The sequence below is a fragment of the Mauremys mutica genome, chromosome 4 (assembly GCF_020497125.1).
Source record: "Mauremys mutica isolate MM-2020 ecotype Southern chromosome 4, ASM2049712v1, whole genome shotgun sequence".
NCBI classification, from domain to species: Eukaryota; Metazoa; Chordata; order Testudines; family Geoemydidae; genus Mauremys; species Mauremys mutica.
Genome location: NC_059075.1, coordinates 104,325,685 through 104,346,498, shown reverse-complemented (window position 1 = coordinate 104,346,498; position 20,814 = coordinate 104,325,685). Strand labels below are relative to the sequence as shown.

General features: G+C 42.0%; 1 protein-coding gene across 4 annotated transcripts in view; it reads left to right on the top strand.

Moving 5' to 3' along the window:
- The window catches only part of USH1C (USH1 protein network component harmonin), a 123,481-nt gene that overhangs the window by 11,475 nt on the left and 91,192 nt on the right, over positions 1-20,814 (top strand). For 2 of the 4 annotated variants that reach the window (XM_045012324.1, XM_045012323.1), the window contains exons 2-4: positions 16,943-17,010; positions 19,201-19,344; positions 19,916-20,054. In XM_045012324.1, coding sequence (XP_044868259.1) covers positions 17,000-17,010; positions 19,201-19,344; positions 19,916-20,054 — 294 coding nt within the window. In that variant the 5' untranslated portion in view covers positions 16,943-16,999. Of the gene's footprint in view, positions 1-2,234; positions 2,619-16,942; positions 17,011-19,200; positions 19,345-19,915; positions 20,055-20,814 lie in introns of those variants that run through there. The other 2 variants (XM_045012322.1, XM_045012321.1) reach the window with 2 other exon arrangements.

Here is a 20,814-nt window from a genome sequence, read left to right as displayed (position 1 = left end):
TGTACAGTTCACCAACCCACACCCCTGCCCTCTTGTGTTCATGAAATGTTGTGTGTCTGTCTGTCTGTCAAGGAAGTTTTTTTCTTTTCAATAAAACAATTCTTGGCTTTGAAAACAGTCTTTATTATAGCAGATAGTGAAAGATACCTTAGCCCAGTAAAGAAAGAGGCACTACAAATCATATTATTATTATGGATAATAGAATAACAGTGTAAGCAGTGCAATTCACTCCCATGCAAGGCAGCAAACATTATTGTTGGCTTTCAGCCTCAAATTCTTCCCTCAAGGCATCCCTAATCCTTGTAGCCCTGTGCTGGGCCTCTCTATTAGCCCTGCTCTCTGGCTGTGCATATTCAGCCTCCAGGACTTGAACCTCGGTGGTCCATGCCTCACTGAATGTTTCACCCTTCCCTTCACAAATATTATGGAGGGTACAGCAAGCGCATATAACCGCGGGGATGCTGCTTTCCCCCAAGTCTAGCTTCCCATACAAGCAACGCCAGCGGGCTTTTAAACGCCCAAAAGCACACTCCACAGTCATTCTGCACCGGCTCAGCCTGTAGTTGAACCGGTCCTTGCTCCTGTCAAGCTTCCCTGTATAGGGTTTCATGAGCCAAGGCAGTAACGGGTACGCGGGGTCTCCAAGGATCACAGTGGGCATTTCGACATCCCCTACTGTGATCTTCCTGTCTGGGAAAAAAGTCCCTGCCTGCATCTTCCTGAACAGGCCACTGTTCCGAAAGATGCGTGCATCATGCACCTTTCCAGGCCAGCCTGTGTAAATGTCAATGAAACGCCCGCGGTGATCCACAAGCGCCTGGAGAACCATAGAGAAATACCCCTTCCGATTAACGTACTCTGATGCCAGGTGGGGGGGGGGCCAGAATAGGAATATGCGTCCCATCTATCGCCCCTCCACAGTTAGGGAAACCCATGTGTGCAAAGCCATCCACAATGTCCTGCACGCTCCCCAGAGTCACGGTCTTTCTTAGCAGGATGCGATTAATTGCCTTGCAAACTTGCATCAAAACGATTCCCACGGTCGACTTTCCCACACCAAACTGGTTCCCGACCGACCGGTAGCTGTCTGGAGTTGCCAGCTTCCAGATTGCAATAGCCACTCGCTTTTCCACCGTCAGGGCAGCTCTCAATCTTGTGTCCTTGCGCCGCAGAGTGGGGGCGAGCTCAGCACACAGTCCCATGAAAGTGGCTTTTCTCATACGAAAGTTCTGCAGCCACTGCTCATCATCCCAGACTTCCATGACGATGTGATCCCACCACTCAGTGCTTGTTTCCCGAGCCCAAAAGCGGCGTTCAACGGTGCTGAGCATTTCCGTAAATGCCGCAAGCACTTTAGTGTCACACGCGGCAGGCAAATCCATATTGATATCATCGTCGGAATCCTCACTGTCACTTTGGAGCTGAAGGAATAGCTGGACTGCCAAACGTGTTGTGCTGGTGACACTCATCAGCAGAGTCCTCAGCAGATCGGGCTCCATTTGCCACAGAAATCGCGATTCACACAGAGAGTAACAGAAAGACACTCACAATGGCGCCAAACGCTGCTGGAAAGAGTGAATGCTGGGATGTGAAGCGATGCACCACGGGGCGCTGGCAAACAGGAAGCGGAATGACCCGCACACTTCCTTCCCCTTCCCACAATACTCAGCGCCAAAACGGCGCCAAAACGGGACGAGGTGCTCTGTGGGATAGCTGCCCACAATGCACCTCTCAATACAGCGCTGGAAAGTGCTGCAAGTGTGGCCACACTGCAGCGCTGGTAGCTGTCAGTGTGGCCACACTCCAGCGCTGGCCCTTCCACAGCTGCATGACCAGCGCTGTAACTCCCAGCGCTGCAACTTGTAAGTGTAGCCAAGCCCATAGAGAGACACCTTCTAAAAAACGTTAAAATGTATTACCGGCACGTGAAAACTTAAATTAGAGTGAATAAATGAAGACTTGGCACACCACTTCTGAAAGGTTGCCCACCCCTGCCCTAAAGGTTCAAATCTGCACACCCCCAAAAAAACCCTTTCAAAATGTATTTTTTCAAAAGAAAACTCATGATTTGTAAGTCAATATCACGGTTTTAGGAGCCCGGTTCCTGTTTTGTTAAATGATTCGTGCTGACCATAGGGCAGTGACCAATTTGCAACAAGCAGCTGCAAGGGAGCAAGTAGAGTCGGTGACTCCCCTAGCCTGGGAAAAGGAAAAGAGAGTTACAGAAATGGGTTAACAGGGGAGGAGGGGAGCTGAGCTGGGTTCAGCAGCTATGTGTTTGTCAGGACTCTCTCTGCTCCTTGAGTGTCAGTGGTTACCTGCAGGAGAGGGGGGAGACGGAACAGAAGCGGAGGCGAGCCCGGAGGAACTGGCGGTGGAGAGGGGACTGAAAGTGCTGAGCACTCTGCTGAGCTGCAGGTGCCCTGTCGCCGCACCCAGCCCTTCCAGCAGAGCCGCGCCGCGCCGCTCCCTCTAGCGCACGGCCTGGGCTCTGCCGGGGACCAGGAGGAGCCGCAGGAGCAGCTGCCCGTGAGCAGGAAACAAGCCCGAGGAAAGCCGCCGGCCCGGGGCCCCCCATTGTCATGGAGCGGAAGGTAGCCAGGGAGTTCAGGCACAAGGTAAGAGAGCAGCGCCCTTTGCAATCGGTAACTTTCTCACCACGCTGCCCGGCTCGGTGGCTGCCGCTCGCTGGGAGAGGCGAGGGGACATTTTGCTGGGACTATGGACTCTTGGTATCAATTAACCCGGATCCTGGGGAAGGGGGTGAACGTGAAGTGCCTGTAGCAGAACAAAGCTTTTCTCCCTGAGCCGTGGGGAGAAAACCTCTCCCGGGAGGACTGGGACTTCACTCCCGGGCAGGGCTTCTAGTTCAAGGCACAGAAAGTTGATGGCTTGATTGAAACGTACCGGATAAGTTGGCTGGCTCCATCTTCTAGCTCTTGAATTTGACCTGAATTACAAGGCTCCCAAACCGGGGCGGTGTAAAACAAACAGGAACTCTACCGTTAATTTGATAAATGTCACAGAAAAAAACACACAGTATACTCCCTCAAAAGAAGAGGAGACTTTTAAAGTTGATTTAAAAACCCTTCAGAAAAAATAAGTGTCTCTTGGAAGAAGTGAGACTTGGCAGTTGGCAGGGCTGCGTTTATTAAACAAAAGCTATTTTGTTTCTTCCATCTGAGTCAAATCAAATCAATACTAGCCAGTTCACAATGGAGAAAGTAAACCCAGACCCGAAAGCTCAAGGCCAAATAATCACCATTTGCAGTAACCAGCATTAATGGCCAATGATGAAGAAGAATTCTGTTTGGTCTTTACTTTTATGTGTCCAGTCCACCATGCGCAATCATGTGCAAATATTCTTTATGTATCTAGCAACCCAATTTGCATGACATGTAAGGTTGTAATCTGCCCACACAAATGTTCATTCAGTGAGGCCCAAACGTCTGTTTCTGAGAAATTGAGTCTTGCATCAGAGCTCAGCCTTAAGCAACTACTTAAAATATCTTTCAAGTTTCCAATGCAGTCCAACCTTTAAAGAGCTTCTCTGTCAGGCATCTGATTTTTGCAGTTCCCCTCTGTGGCTTTTTAAGAGAGGATACATGTATTTTATGTATTAAATATAAAATTGTAATAAAAGCTTTCATAAATAAATTGGCTAGACTGAGGTAGATGGACCCAGAAGAAGCACCTACAGGGAAACATAAATTAAGGCTCTGGATATGTTTTGATATTAAAATATCCAAATGATTACAAATGTCTCATAAAATGTCTGCCTTGCTAACCATCACTGTCTCTAACTCTGGGTTGGGCTGGGCAACAGATCTGATAGGCCTGTGTCTCTGAGGCAATAATTATGGTCTTGGACGTTGGACCTATTCCTTTTCATGTTGGCAATAATTTATAAATCAACCTGGGTCCAGTTCTGCTAACAGATATTCATGCAAGTAATCTTTACTCTCAACAGACTTCCATGAAAGTAACTAGGATGAATGTAAGAGTAACGACTACCCACCTAAATAAAGAGTTTCAGGATAAGGCCTCTTGCTTAAACTGTTAAACTGCATGGTTTTAGTGATGCAGTAATATTAATTTTAGTCTGTTTTGCATCCATAACTTCAAATATTTATCCTTTTGAGTTAGAACAGTAAAATATGCCCTTACACAGGTTCTTTGTCTCCTATCAATTAAATGACATTTGTATTTCATTTTGTAATGTTAATCAGTTCTTCCTTTCTACCAAGCAGAAGCTCTAAGTATAAATTATATCTTAACATTGCCTAGTGCTTCAGTCTCCTCTAACTCTTCTCAAAGGCCAGGGAAAACAAATGGACCCTGCAGTATGCCTTGAAAGTTTAATTATACTGTGTTTCAGTTGCATTACAGTTTTTGAGATCACATACCTCTGATATTTTTCATAATCTTTTTTCTATAGAATAAATAAATCTTGGCTGAATATCAGATTACTATGCACATATAATTAAATTATGTTGTGAGTGATAAATTTTATTAATATTGTAAATTAAAAGCAAAAAAAGTCATGGATTTAAATAGAGTGAAAACAATCCACAAGGAAATGATTTACTTAGTGGTATCCTAGGATTCAAAATTATACAACTGTAGTAAGTATTCCCTGAAATAATGAGTGTATGGTATCTCCGTATTAACAGACCCTATTTTGTGACTCTGTCAATAATGTTTTATTTCTTAATAAAAGTGTCTGCATTTAGTTTTCAAAGCATTCTCTGTAACTGCAGCAAGATAATATAAACTCTAAGACATGTGATCCTGTGACATTTGAACCCTTCAAGTAATAGTTTATATATATCCTTATGCAAAGGACAGTTCTAATTAACTTATGTTAAACAACCAGGCCACAGATGTTCATTGTACCAAGACTTCTTAGAATTTATTTGTTTTCCAGTTTGTCAGAATTTAGAAAGGGCAGAAAATGTCACTGTTCATTATTGGTTTCTTTGCATCCCTTCTAGGTTTAATGGTGCATTTATTGAAGTTCATTTAGGAAAAAGACAAATTTTCATATGCCATGGCATGTTCATACTTTCATAAAGTATCTTTTTGTTTCTGCATCACTCTACTAATAATGCATTTGATTTTTAAACCTGTAATGCCTGCACTGATAGTAACAGGAATTGCTAGAATGAATTATTCCAATGGTCAAAAATCCTGTTTCGGACAGTGGCCAGTACTAGATGCTTCTGAGGAAAGAAACTCCAATTATGGAACAACTTGCTCCTAGGGGAAGTTTTTTCCTGGTGCCTGCCAGAGGTTGGCCTACTCCCTGAAATACAAGGGTTTACATTCCTTTTGTTTTTTAGCATCTAATGTAACTGTGGATGTTCTCTTTATCCATATAAACGTCCGATACTCTTTAATCCTACAGGGTTTTGGCCTCAGTGATATCTTGTGGTAGCAAGTTCCACTGATTAATTATGCAATGTGACAACACCGTTTTCTTTTATCAGTTTTAAATTTGCTTCCTTTTAATTGCATGGAATTATTTCTTGGTTTTTGTACAGTATTTTAAGGGTGTAAATTGAAGTACTCAGCTGATCTTCTCTGTAATATTCATTATTCTCTATAACTCTGTCCTAAATCTCTGACTTGGACTCCTAAGTAAGTTAACCAATTCCAATCTGTCCAATCTCTTTTCATATGGAAGTTTTTCCATGCCTCGGGTTTCGTCATCTGTCTCTGAATGCCTTCTATATCTGCGATATCCTTTTGAGATAGGGTAAGCATATAAATACATTGATTTATACAATGACATTATAATATTTTCAGTATTTTCCTTATGCATCCTGACATGTTGTTTGGTTGGGTTTGTTGACTGCACTTGTTTTCACTGAGCTAATTCTTATATCAATAAATACTATAGGTTGAGTAAGCGTGACATCCTACCAGGGCCAGCTCTAGGTTTTTTGCCGCCCATTGCTCTGAGAGTTCAAATGTCCAAGCAAAAAAAAAAAGGGGTGGTGGTGGGCGGAACTCCACCCAATGAAAAACCTCCTCTCATGGATTGGCAACAGGCTAAAAGATAGGAAACAAAGGGTAAGAATAAATAGTGAGTTTTCAGAGTGAAGATAGGTAAATAGTGGTGTCCTCCATGGGTCTGTACAGGGACCAGTTCTATTCAAATATTCATAAATCATCTGGAAAAGGGGGTATAACGTGCGGGCAAAATTTGCAGATGATGATACAACAATGTTGCATCGCAGAGGAGCAGGGACAGAGTCTGACAACCCATGTGATCATAAGCAGAGAGTTCTTTATTCATTTTCAACATGCTCTTATATCCCATTATGGCCAGCAATCAGACAGTTGCTAATTGGTTAATTAAATATACACAGCCGCAGCTGTAACCCCATCCTAATTAACATCCTACACACCTGTTTGACTTATCATCCTATTTACAGTTAGCTGGCCGATGAGAGCGCGCCCAAGGTCAGCCCTTTATACACAATTTCCAGCATTATCGGCTCGTCCCAGAAGCCTAAACAATCTCAGCATTTCACATTCTATTCCCAACACTTCCCCCCTCCACCCAAAATCAAAAAGGAGGGGAAAAAAAAAGGGATAAAAACATTAGCAAAACATTTCCAACTTATAACAACATAACACCACAATCTATCACAAACCAAAATTAAAACTTTATAAAGCCAACCTATATAACCATGCAATTCTTAACATAACCCCAACAACACCAAACAAAAACAAAGCACAACAAATAAATGGTGTAAATTCTACAGGATTCCCCCCTTCTCTATTGCACACCAACTTGTGGCAACCTTCTATTACCAAATCATCCCTCAGATGTCAGGCGATCAAACTGACACTGAGGGAGGGGGGGTCCTAGAAAAAACACAACATAAACCACATAAAACGCAAAAAACAATTCTGGCCAGAGAGAAAAAACAAACAAACAAACACCACAAAACAAAACAAAAAACACATAACATAAATTTAACTCTGTAAATAAATGCATGGTACATAAAATGCTATGCAGCTAACACCAATTTTCTTAATATCTAAAAAACAAAACAAAACTACCCCTACTGGGCAAGCAATCATTACATACAATATACAAATACCCTTAGTACCATCAGGCAAAAAAAAAGAAAAATTACATCATCAATTAAATCATTTACAGTAATACAATTGCATCCTGACTTACTTCTAAATTCAACTGCTATTCCCTCCAGCAACCACAGAGTTAACTTTGTACTCTGCCTAACATTACTCGCTAGTAGTTAATTACCTTTTCTATCAACTACACCCTCAAGGTTATCAACCAGTATTCCAAGCTTGTTGTCTGTTGCCCGCCGCCTGGGCCCGATCCTTTTTTCTTCTTCAAGTTCTCTATCTATTGCGTGCCTGCCTGGGCCCGATCCAAAGCACTTTACATAAAGGTATTTTGGGTCACATAAATTCAAAGCCATTCTCCCAAATTTCCTAGATTTATGCCTACAACTCCCGCTTTAAGAATACTCAACAAACCTTTAGGCCGAATTTTCTCAAACTTTAAAAACAAAAAACAAATAGGCTCTAAAAAACAGGGGTTAGTAATGGGGAGGGGTAATATCATTTACAATCCAATTAGGGAGGGCAATACATGCTAAAAAAAAATTCCACAACACAGGGCGCAGCCTGCAAAATAAACCCCAAAATCCAATCAATACCACAGTTTTTAGCAGGAGTCCCAAATTTTTTCCTGCCAGTGTGCAATTCTTTGCTTCTTTACCAGGGTCAGTTCTCAATGTCTTTTTAGTCAGGAATTTCTAGACACTGGCAATATCAATGATGTGAGTGTTTTTTCTCCTGTTCCACCACCATCGTGGTTCAAGTTCTACGGGGAAAATTATCAGGACATCATCCTATACATTCAGGCAAAGCAAAAATTATCTCAATCAATTAAATCATTCAGGGAGGATCAAACAAAAAGAATCCTGGCATAGCAAACAAGCAACTTTCCTCCAGGGGCCCAGGTTGTGTACATCGTGTGGCTCTTTCAGACATTCCATCCACCACTGCAGCAGACATCTCTGATACTAACACAGTTGCAATTGCTTCACTGCTACTGCTTGCAGCCTCAAATCCCGAATGAGCAGTGGTAATATCTTGGACTAGTTCAGGAAATAGTTTTCCAGGCACTGCTTCTAAAGGCTTTAAAGTTTCAGCTGAGGTTTCCATAGATGTTACAGTTTCTGCAATGATTTGTTCTTCAATTGCTGCAGCTGTAACAGGCACAAATGTTTTTTGAGCCCCAGAGCTTTCAATACTAAAAATGGGTGAGCCAGTATCTGCCAGCTGCACAGCTAAATTCCCTTGCTCCTCTTCGTCTCCCTTTCCACACACAGGCAGTTCTTGAGGACACATGTCGCTCTGTAGAGGGGCCCCATTTACAACTGCCCCTGGGCATTCTGATACTAGGTTAGATGGCGCATCTCCTACATCATTCTGCATGGGGGCCTCAGCTGCAACCGCTTCAGTGTGCTCTGATTCCAAGGTAAACACAGTATCTTCTACCTCTGTCGTCCCAGGTGCCTCAGTTACCCCACTCTGCATTGCATCCCCAATAAAAGCTTCCTGAGTGATTTGCCGCCCATCGGATCCCTGAAGCCGAGCAGTTCGGGTGGGCTTGTCCATAGCAAAGGCAGTTTGGGGAGGGCCAGTGGATCCAAACCCTCGAGACCCGCGGTCAATTGGGGTCGATCGGGGCACACATCCCTTGAAAGGTATTAACTGAGCAAGACGTGTACCAGCAGTTATAGTCACAGGGGGACAGAGGGCACGTACCATTATCCCAATATTCCCCGTATAGTCGGCATCAATAAGGCCAGGCAAAACAAAAATACCTTGTTTCGATGTTGACGAACGGCCAATCAAAAGGGCACTCAGTCCAAATCCCAATGGACCATCGATGTTGGAAAGAAGAACTTGAACCTCGTCAGTCTCTAAAACTACATCTGTCGCTGTGGCCAAGTCCACTCCGGCACTGCCACGGGTTGCTCCGGTGAGGTGTTCCAGGCAGCTGGGTTGGCGGGTGGAGGCACTTGTGTCGTCGCGCTCCTCCAAGGGGCGCTCCGTGATCCGTTTCCCGGCAGCGGTGTTCCATCCTTCGTGTAACGCGCCCAACAGTCGGCGGCGCGATGTCCAAACTTATCACATCGTGTGCAAGCGCCAGTTGCAGCTTCAGGTGACACATCAGAGGCCCGCTGCCCATTTTGCATAGGGCAGTTCCGCCGGAAATGCCCGGGTTTTCCACAACCAAAACAGGGGCCGGCTGGCCGGGTTGGTCTTCTAGCCCCCCGCTGTCCCCCGAGCAGGGGTTGTAACGCCACGGCCAGTGCAGAGGCCTGTGCCTTAGCATGAATTGCCGCCTTATCCGTCTCCTCAAGCATAGCGGCCCTACCACATGCCTCGATCATTTCCATCAGGGTCGCAGTCTTGGGCAAGGTGGCTAATATACGGCGGCAAGTGGGATTTGCATTCTGGGTTGCAAGATCAAGTCCAACTGCAGTTCTGGCCTCTGGCGTCAGATTAGGAGATCTATCAATAGCCTCTCGAAGGCGATCCAAAAAGGTGGAATACGGTTCCGATGGGCCTTGTGTAATTTTAGCATAGGAGGGTCGGCTTTCCCATCTGGGGCACCGCTTTAAAGGCAGCCAAAGCTAGTTCCTGTGATTGCTGCAGGATCCGGGGCTCAAGGCGAGCTTGCAAGTGCGGGTCAACAAAGCGACCGGCTCCCAAAAACATATCAGCAGTGGCCAGGCGCCGAGGATCATCATCCGGTAAATCCAAATTGCGGACAAGAGCCAAGTCAACTCTCTTAGCCCAATCATCTTTCCACAACAGTTTCTGTGTAGGTGTAAGAAGCATATCAGCTAGCTTAATCGCATCGTACGGACACATTGCTTGGCCAACAAATACCTGTTCAATGATAGACTGTACATACGGATTATCTAGTCCATAAGCCATGATCGATTTCTGTCGGGGGGGCGAGTTGAATGAAAGCACTTGTGAAGATGCGACCGCGATGATCCAGGTGGAAAACTTTCCAATTGGTCCAACTTATCACACATATGCTGCAGCTGTCGACCCTGGCGCTCCATCTCCTTATAGAAGGCATCAAACTGAGTAAACTGAGTAAACGTAGTCAAATCGGGATATGGGTTTGATGGCACACGTTCCACCCGAGCCTCCTCTGTCCCCCCGCAATCGAGGCACCCCCAGGCCCCGTGGACACGGCATGGCTTTGGAGGGGGTGCATACGGCAAGGCTGTCTCCATAGGCTCGGGCGTATCGGGGGGTAACGGGACCGTAGCAGGATCAATCATGTCGGGGCCGATAGCCACATTGGAGGGTAGTGGGGCCGTAGCAGGGGCAACATCATCCATAAGCCAAAGGTATCACCGTGTCCTCACCACCGAAAAACTCTCTGGCTCCAACCGGCAACACAGAAGGCATTCCGGGCGTTGGGCGGCAAAGCTCAGAAAGGGCCGCCTGCACTCCTGCCTCGGCCGCGAGAGTTTCTACTATCTCCTTCGCCTCATTCCATACTGGACTCAGGGAGAAGGCCTCCTTATCGCCCCGAGCCACCGACTTCCAAAGCTCGGAGCCTAGCCGCTCCCAAACAGTTTTATCAAAAATTGTACTTGGTTGAACAGAAAGTCCCCTTCTCCGTCCCCACCACAGCAGACGGGATAACTTATCAGAGGGGAGCTTCTCTCCCTGCCGCTCCGCGATGCGCATCAAATATTCATGCACCGTCCTTTCTTCCGCTGATGCAGCGGTTCCCATGTTAGAGCCGCGTGGTGAGGGGGCGGGGCTGTGAGCTCCACGCCGAGCGGAGGCAGCTGCCCCGCCCCCTCCCCACGCCGCTCTGAGCGGGGCGGGGCTCAGGCCCCTTTGGAGCTCCCAGCCCCGCCCCGCTCACCACGCTCAGGCCCCGTTGGAGCTCCCAGCCCCGCCCCGCTCACCACGCGGCTCTGAGCGGGATGGAGCTCAGGCCCCGCCAGAGACGTGCTCGGTAAGAGGCTGGGGCTGGGGCTGGGGCCGGGGCGGGACCGTCTCTGAGCGGGGCGGTGCTCAGGGGCCCCGCCGGAGACGCTGAGGCTCCAGGAGAGGGGCGGAGGCGGGAGCCTCCGCTCTTCTCTTGGGGGCCCCTGCGGAGCCCGGGGCCCGGGGCAAATTGCCCCCTTTGCTCCCCCCTCTGGGCGGCCCTGGGGATAGATAATAAGACAGTATATATCATATTGCCTCTATAAATCCATGGTACACGCACATCTTCAATACTGCATGCAGATGTGGTCACCCCATCTCAAAAAGATGTATTGGAATTGAAAAAGACTCAGAAAAGGGTAACAAAAATGATTAGGGATATGGAACAGTTTCCATATGAGGAGAGATTAATAAAATTGGGACTTTTCATCTTGGAAAAGAGACAACTAAGGGGGGATATGATAGAGATCTATAATATCATGACTGGTGTGGAGAAAGTAAATAACTAAGTGTTATTTATTCCTTCTCACAACACAAAAACTAGGAATCCCCAAATGAAATTAATAAGCAGCAGGTTTAAAACAAACAAAAAGAAGTATTTCTTCACACAACGAACAGTCAACCTGTAGAACTCTTTGCCAGAGGATGTTGTGAAGGCCAAGTCCATAACAGGGTTCAAAAAAGAACTAGATAAATTCATGGAGGATAGGTCCATCAATGGCTATTAGCCAGGATGGGCTGGGATGGTGTCCCTGGCCTCTGTTTGCCACAAGCTGGGAATGGGCGACAAGGGATGGATCACTTGATGATTACCTGTTCTGTTCATTCCCTCTGGGGCACCTAGCATTGACCGCTGTCGGAGGACAGGATACTGGGCTAGATGGAGCTTTGGTCTGACCCAGTATGGCCGTTCTTATGTTCTTAAAAGCAAGGAAATGTCAATTTATGGGGCATCTCTTCACCATGACCTAACACCCACACAATACATTTTCCACTTATAGTGTTCACATCTTTTACCTCCAACAGATAAGGAAACATACTAATCTCCCTTACAATATATGTAATAGAAAACATTAATTACAATCTCAGCAACATTAGCAAATATGCTAGACAATTGTGCACAAGTATGCAGTGTGTGTTGTGTGATTGTGGGGGAAGTCTGAGTTGAACACTGTACTGAGGAAGATGAACATGTAGTGTGTTTCTTTCTCCATTGAAGTAGAAGGAGGTTCTTTGTGACCGTGCAAAATCCATGACGGTCAGTGAAAACATGATATGTGGGAATTAGGGTAGTAAAAAGATTAAAAACTGTATGTAGCAAAATCTGTATGACCAGACAGTGTAGCCTTAAGTGTGTGTGGGGGATCTTTTCCTAAAAGTTTTTTTTTTTAGGCTGATGTTGTCTTTTGCTGCTTCTTATGTCTGTTTTTGTTTGCAATAAAATGTTGCTTTACAGCTGCAAATAAAAGCAAATAATCTATTTAATGTTCTTAACAGATTTAGAGCAGATATGCTGTACCTAAGCCAAAAAGCAGTCAACCATCCATAATAGTCTCACATTTAAAGAACCACCAGCAGAACTACAGTTTTCTTTAATTTTTGTAGTACTAGGCAAGTCAGAAACATAGTTGCTGTTTTCTTTTGATTCTGCATCACCTTTAGCATTCCAGCATCTCTTTATTACCCATATTAATGCAGTTGAAGTATAATCTATTGGAATCAGTCAAAATATACAATATCTTGCCATCTGGTACACAATAAACCAAAAGATCTAATTTATCTCACACTGAAGTTAATCATTACCATAAATCAGCAGAGTTTCAACAGTGTAAAACTGGGTTAAGTGTGATTAGAATGTGGCCCATAAGGTCTATTAAACCATATAAATTACAATGTTTCATATAACAAATCATAAGAAATTAAAGGAAATGGGGAATCATCATCCAGTGGGGTCGTTTCTAGTCAGAATCTGTTCTTGGCCCAATGCTATTCAATATATTTATCAATAATCTGGAAGAAAACATAAAATCGTTACTGGTAAAGTTTGCAGATGACAAAACTTGGTGGAGGAGGCAGCTCAGTTCTGCAGAGGTGTCTAGATCAGTGGTTCTCAAACTAGGGCCGCCGCTTGTTCCAGGGAAAGCCGCTGGCGGGCCGGGCCTGTTTGTTTACCTGCCGCGTCTGCAGGTTCGGCTGATTGCAGCTCCCACTGGCCACAGTTTGCCACTCCAGGCCAATGGGGGCTATAGGAAGCGGCGCGTGCCTTAGTTTGAGAACCACTGGTCTAGATCACATGGTAAGCTGGATTTACTTGAACAAAATATGTTTTTAATACAGCTAATGCCAGGTCAAATAGCTAGGAATCTAAAATTTAGGGGACTGTATTTTTCAAAGCAGTGACTCAGAAAATGAATAAAGGTCATGGTGGATAACCAGCTGAATATGAGCTTGTAATGCAGTGTGGTGGCTATAAGAGAGCAGGTGCTATCCTTGGACATATAATCAGGGGAGTATCTAGTAGAAGTAGAAAAGTGGGAAGTGTTATTACCACTGGATATAGCATCAGGGACACCGTTAGTGGAATGCCATGCCCAGTTGTGGTGTCCACACTTTTTAAAAAGAATATTGGCAAATTGGAAAGGATTCAGAAAAGAACTAAAGGAATTATTTGAATTCTGGAAAAAGTGCATGTATAGCGTGAGGCTAAAGGTCAATCTCTTTAGCTTATTAAGGAGGCTGTTAGGGTGGAGACTTCATCATAGTTTATAATACCTACATGGAGAAGAAGTTTCTGTTAGTAGAGGGCTCTTTAAGTTAACAAACAAAGACATAACGAGCCAATGGACAGAAGCTGAAGCTAGACAAGTTCAGATGAGAAATAAGGAACAGATTTTTAAGAGCGAGAGTAATTAATTAACCATTGGAACACTTTACTAATGGCTGTGGTGAATTCATCATCGCTTGAAGTCTTGGATTTTTCTTATAAAAAAAGAAAAGAGAAAAAAAAAAAATGCTGGAGCTCAACCAGAAGTTATGGGTTTGATGCAGGAATCTCTGGGTGAAATTATATTGCCTGTGTTATGCAGGAAGTCAGAGTAGATGATCATAGTGGATCCTTCTGGCCTTAAAATCTATGGAACGGTATATCCCTATTCCTCCTCTCAAGTGTCTTCCATGTTTTTATTTCTCAAGGATTAGATTGGTATAAAATGCTGATATTTTGTGTTATTAGGCTAAATCCATTCTGGGAAGAGTCCCTAGCAGGAACCCATTGTGATAGGCAAAATGCACATGTAACAAAAGAGTGGCTGTTACGAAGAGCTTACAACATAAGCAAATGACAAGAGACAACAGATGGATACAACAGTCCAGTGAGTGGGGGAGACAAAGCTGCTGAAAAATGGTAATGTTGAATGGAAAACCCTGCAGTTGCAGCACACAAACTGCCTAGTTTTCATCAAGTGTTTTGTAGGTATCACAGGAGAGAGAAATTTTAAAGATGATACCAGGGGTGGCTTTGCAGATTTTTATGGGGAGTTTCTTCCATGCATAAGAGGTAGTATATGACAGAGCAGAAAGGTGTTGGAGGGGAAAATTTGATGAGCAGGCACTAGAGGCTGGTATTGTTGGGAGGGTTTAGAGTTTATTGGTAGAGTTTCATAGATTGAAGGCCAGAATGGATCATTAAGGTAGGGCAGGCCCCAGCCATGAAAATCTTAAAGGTGAAGAAAAAGTGGTGTATGTTTGCAGTGCAAAAGTGAAAGCCAGTGGAGGGTTGTAAATTGGGAGGGGGTGCGGGATACAGTCAGAGCAACAGGCCAAGAAAATGATCCTAAAAGCAGCATTTTGAATGGACTGGAGTACCTTTTTGTCAAGCATGCCTTTGTCAAGGCCAGAAAGAAGGATCTAGGGGTCATCAAGTCATGAAATGATGAAGGTTTTGATGAGAATTTTGGTGGAATGGACAGAGAGAAAAGGCTGGATGTTGTGTTAGAAGAAACAGCAAGATTTAGACACTGTTCTTCCCTCCCACTACTGAAAACTAGGAGGAGTGGGGAACATGCTACCCCCACCTAAAACTAAACATATGGCAGCTACAGCCCCATGACTAGACATGGTAGAATTCAGTTTTGGGGGGTTTTTTATTTGTAATTTTGATGGATAATATTAATGTTTATTTGTAAAGATTTTTTTTCAATTCTTACCAATTTAAAATTTTCATAGTTTTGGAAAATTATGGAGGTGGGAAAATGTGTGGGTCAGACAATAATTATTTAATGACATTTGATGTTGAGGTTCAAAAAGTTAAAGCTTTGTCACTGCTAAAACACAAATTGTCAACATCGTATGTCAAAATATACAACATAAATATCCTTAAATCAAACTCTAGTAACCAGCATTTTTCTTTCTTTGCCTATCTATAAATTTCTATTATTGTCAATGGAAATATATTTTCCTCAGTTTGTATGTACGATGAAATTGACATTTACTAACAATCTTTCCAAGCCTACCCTTGATGCACAGCATATTGTGTAAGTAGTGTACCATTTCTACAGGGTCTGTCCTCCAGTCAGACAGGGAGAAGGGTTGCTGTTTTGGGTCCGAGGACTGTAGGGAGAATTTATTAGTGGTTTGGACATATTTCTCAAGACTCTTAAGCACCCGTCTGTGGCACCTTAGCTAGAAGCAGTGCTTAGATCCATTGTACCAGATTTTGTGTTGTATTTACACCCAATGTGAAAACCCTTGGAGGTCTGTTGATCAATGGAGAATTTGGCTCATTGTATATCACCAAGTTATGAGTGCAACCATGTTGTTAGATTTTTACACACATTTTCTTTCCTGGATTCTGAAGTTCACTGTTGCAATTTGCTCATTTATACTATCAGTCAAACAATCGTGCCAGTGCATAAGTGTCTAACTTTTAATTGTGCAGTAAGCGTTTTGTTGCAGGGAGAAAAAGTCACAGACAATCAATTATATGTGGAATCATGCTGGTTTTGGAGGGCAGGAAGAGATTTATAATGCAAAGTGAAGCATTAATTTAACTTAAAATGTAATGCAAAGATATTGTAAACCTAGAATAAAAGGAATATGCTTAAACATTCACATTTGTCCTTGGACTTTTTGTCACAGTAACTTTACCTTAGATGTAAATTATGTTTTCATAAACATTAATCTTGTCTAAAAGCAAAATTTCTGTGATGTAATAATCTGCTATTGCAAAGGAGGCCAGTGGGCTTTCATGGGTCTCCCAGAAGGCAGAAATTGACATGCGACAGATCTGAACTTTTTTATTTTGTTTTAGTGCAGCTAAAAGTGGAAGCCTTGTAATCTGACACTAGTTTAAGTGAATGCACTGTTACAGAGTGAGGAAGTAATGAATAGCAAGCAGCCAGCTCTATCAGAGTACCAGAGCCAAGAGGAAGAATCTAGGCTAGTGGGTAGTTTACCTAACAGTATATGAGAGATGTGAAAATCAGAACTTTAAAGCCACTTAACATATAGTATAGTTATCTTGATTGTGACGTTTCTGGTTGTGAAAGCATGTGCTATATTAATGAATGGCCAAAAAGGTTTCTGAAAATATTTATTCAACAATACAGTCGTTATAAGGTAAGATGAGCTTGTGATATTACAGCATGCTGTACTAAATGGAATGGTAGCTCTCAAAATATGTGGTGACAAGTTTTGGACATGGTCGTCAATCCGTTAGTATTAAAAAGAAAAAAAATCAGCATTGCCTTAGGTTTCAAATTCTGAAGTAATATTGCCTTTCAAAGATCTTATTTGTGTATTAGATGACTTTTCCCATTGAAATCATTGTCCCTTTGCTCAGGAATTTGTGAATGTCTTATACTTTCAATATTTGTGGTTATTAAGTCATAGAATTACAATGATGTTCTTGTGTTTTCAGGTTGACTTGCTTATTGACAATGAAGCAGAGAAGGATTACCTTTATGATGTGCTACGGATGTACCACCAGTAAGCTCTAACTTCAGACTATTAAAAGCAGTTATAGATCCATTGCATTTTTATTTAAAGATTAAACAGCTAAAAACTAATTTAAACAATAATCTTAAATGTAGTCTGTAGAAAACTAGCTGAAGTAATAATTCCTAGTTTTATTTTAAAGAGTCATCATACTTCTGCAATTCAGTACATAAGAAATGAGCATGGTTTTAAGTTTGATCATAAAGTTATTTTGTTTGTGATGACTTACCAGTTACATAAATAAATGGAAACTTGATAGTTTATAATAGGAAAAAAATCATGAGCATCTTTTATAGGAAAGAGCAAAATTGTTTGACTAGTCAGTTTGCTTATTTTATTCGATTTTTAGATTCATTCTTTTTATAAATCTCTCCAACATGCAAAAATACTTTGGACTGTTTTAGCAGAAAGACTATTAATAAATTCAACCTGGAAATCTTTGCCCTGCACATTGCAGCATTTTGTTTTTCTATAACAAAAAAGACAAAAACATCAGTTACAAGATATCAGGTCAATTATTCATTCCAGATACACCTGTGTAAATCAATGGAATTACTGTGCATTAACGTCAGTGCAACTGAGATCGGCATCTGGGCCACTGTTTCTTAAAAAAGATGAGAATATTTTTTCCACACTTCATAGCTGAATGGTTCTGATGGACATTGTTTCCATTCATATCTTAATTAATGGCATCTCAGTGAAGTGAAATGTAGAAGTTTCCAAATTTCCATGTGGTCTTTGTACTGAGCTACCGTTTTGTATGGCCTCAGCTGCATATCCGATTCAGTTTCACTGAGGTCTGTCTAATTGCTTCTCCATTCATAAAGCATTGCCTGTTGCTTGTGAAACCAGTATGAAACAGTAGCTGTTAATTATTTAAAACTTCCTTACAGTTACAAAATTAACAAATATCCCCCCATTAACTTTTCCCTACAAGTTCAGAAATTGTACTGAGTTTTAAGTAAAATATCAAATGCTGCTATTGAGGTTTATTGAATGATCTTACCTTTCTTGCTACCGTACTTCATAATAAATAAAAAAGTTAAGACAAATACATATTGTGGCCAACAGCTAGGATTTGTTTCACTCTGAATATGCTTTTCAAATAAGTTTAAATATTTGGGGGTATAATCTCATTATGATGTGTATTAGTTTCTATTAATATTAATGGGTTACATGCACATCAAGAAAAGTAATATGCAGGGTACCTAAATGCTGTGATGACAGTGAATAGATAGATATGGGCCAAGTTCTGCGGTCTGTTGTGCTTCACTCAAGCCAAAGGAGTTGTTCCAGATTCACACTGGTGTGACGTGACAACATAATCTGGCCCTATGACTATGTCTCAAAATTGATAAAGTTAGTAACAAGGACTCTTAGAACTCAAAGAAAATAAGCAGTTTTCTGTTCATGCTGGTTCCAACTGTATTTATATAGTTGGTTTATGTGATTTCACCACCACTGAATTTCACTTTGTTTTGAGTTCAAGTGAGCTGGAAATTCAAACATACTTAGCTGCAACCACTCAGTGCCATGTGGCTTTTGGGGATTGCAACTATACATCTATCTCCTGAATCCATGGAGAGAAGAAATTTGCTGAAAACATGACCCAGGTTCACTAAAAAGGTTTGCAAATATGGGCACAGTTTCAGGCTTGAAATAAAATCTAAAACCTGGTGAAGAAGTTTACCTGGTTTTAAATGTTATGACCAAAGATGTACATAGGTCTACTGTTGGTATTTCTGAGAATAAAACTAAATAAAGCCGTCTTCCTTACCATATTGACAAGACATTTGTGGATTAAAGAATTACATAGACAATGTGAACGTGAGTTTACTTGAATTAGAAAAATATCTTTATACTAGTTTTATTTTTAAATTGTATAGGAAAAATATATCCCTTGTTTATTCTTGGCCTTGAACTACATAAAGAACCATTTAAACAAATCTCTCTCTCTCTCTCTCTCTCTCACACACACACACACACACACACACACACACACACACACACACACACACACACACACACACACACACACACACACACACACACACACACACACACACACACACACACACACACACACAAATATATCCAGTTTTAGTATGAGTTACAAACAGAAAATATAATCTTTTTAGTATTTTGATCACCCAGTCCTGTTTCCTCAATGTATTTTTATAGATCCATGAATCTCCCAGTACTGGTAGGGGACCTAAAGCTTGTGATTAATGAACCAAGTAGATTGCCGTTGTTTGATGCCATCCGTCCCCTTATCCCATTAAAACATCAGGTGGAATATGATCAGCTGACGCCTAAACGATCAAGGTACGTGTAGAACAGGGGTTCTCAAACTGGGGGTCGGGACCCCTCAGGGGGCCATGAGATTATTACATCGGGGGTTGTGAGCTGTCAACCTCCACCCCAAACCCCTCTTGCCTCCAGCATTTATAAAGGTGTTAAATATATTTAAAAGTGTGTTTAATTTATTAGATGGGTCGCACTCATTGCCTTGCTGTGTGAAAGGGGTTGCTAGTAAAAAAAAGTTTGAGACCCATTGGTGTAGAACAATGTAGGTCACATGAACACAAGCAGGAATTCTTGATTGAAAAGTAATTTATTCAGCCATGTTTTGATGAATAAAATATCTATATCCTGTGCATGCTATCACAGACACTGAAGTTGTCTTAGATGTAGTTCTTTGGGGACTAAATTTATTGTTTGGACTGAAATGTGTCTTGAAAATATTAGTCACATATTTTCTTTTCAAGTCTAAGCATGACAACTGAAAATATTTTAAGCAGTAACTAAAAATGCTTAAAATGAAGCTTCAGTTGTCACAACTTATGATGTTGTTCATTAAGTAATGTTCATTAATGATACATTAATACGTTTACAGAAAGCTGAAGGAAGTGAGACTGGATCGTTTGCATCCTGAAGGGCTTGGAATAAGTGTGCGAGGAGGACTGGAATTTACTTGTGGCCTCTTTATCTCCCAACTAATTAAAGGTGGACAAGCAGACAGTGTTGGGCTTCAGGTAAGAAAACACATTCTTGGTCATACTGCTGCAATAAACCCTCTTATGATCTGAGTAAAGAATCCAGTCAGAAATGTTATTTAATCTCCTTATGTAACTGTCACTAAGGAACTTGCGCTTTTAAATCTTTTTTCCTTTTTAATCAAATTCATGAAATGTGGTAAATCAGCCAGTGCTATTAAAATTTTCCTCTTCCTCACAACCCCTTATTATTATGTAAACCAAAAATTCTTTTTCATGTTTGATTGTATATGCCAATTCTGAAGAATGGCATAAAAGGAGGATTATGCATGGCACCAGCATTCACGCTTTATACCCAGCAATATTGAAATGTAAAATACATTCAACAGAAGATCTTCTCTAACTGGAAAACATAAGAACCTTTCAAGTTGCCAAAAGCCTAATAAATACAGGACACAGCACTTAAAATAAAGGATAAACAATGAAAATCAGGAATAACAAAAATGTAAATTTTGCCTAATAGGGAAATAATTTCTTGAGTGCAATTAGATTTTAATTTTAAATTCCATTGATATCTTACTATTGTTTAATATTTATATTGTGGAAATGTCTAAAAGCAACAACCAGGTTAGAACCCAAGTGCACTAGATACTATAAAAACACATAATCATAGCTTCCTCTGTGGATAAATTCTTGGGATAAATAATGCAGTAAGACCAGTTCTTTTGACAACATAAAATATGGATGTGGTGATTTACAAAGAAAAAGGGGATAATACTGTGACAGGTTGGATTACAGA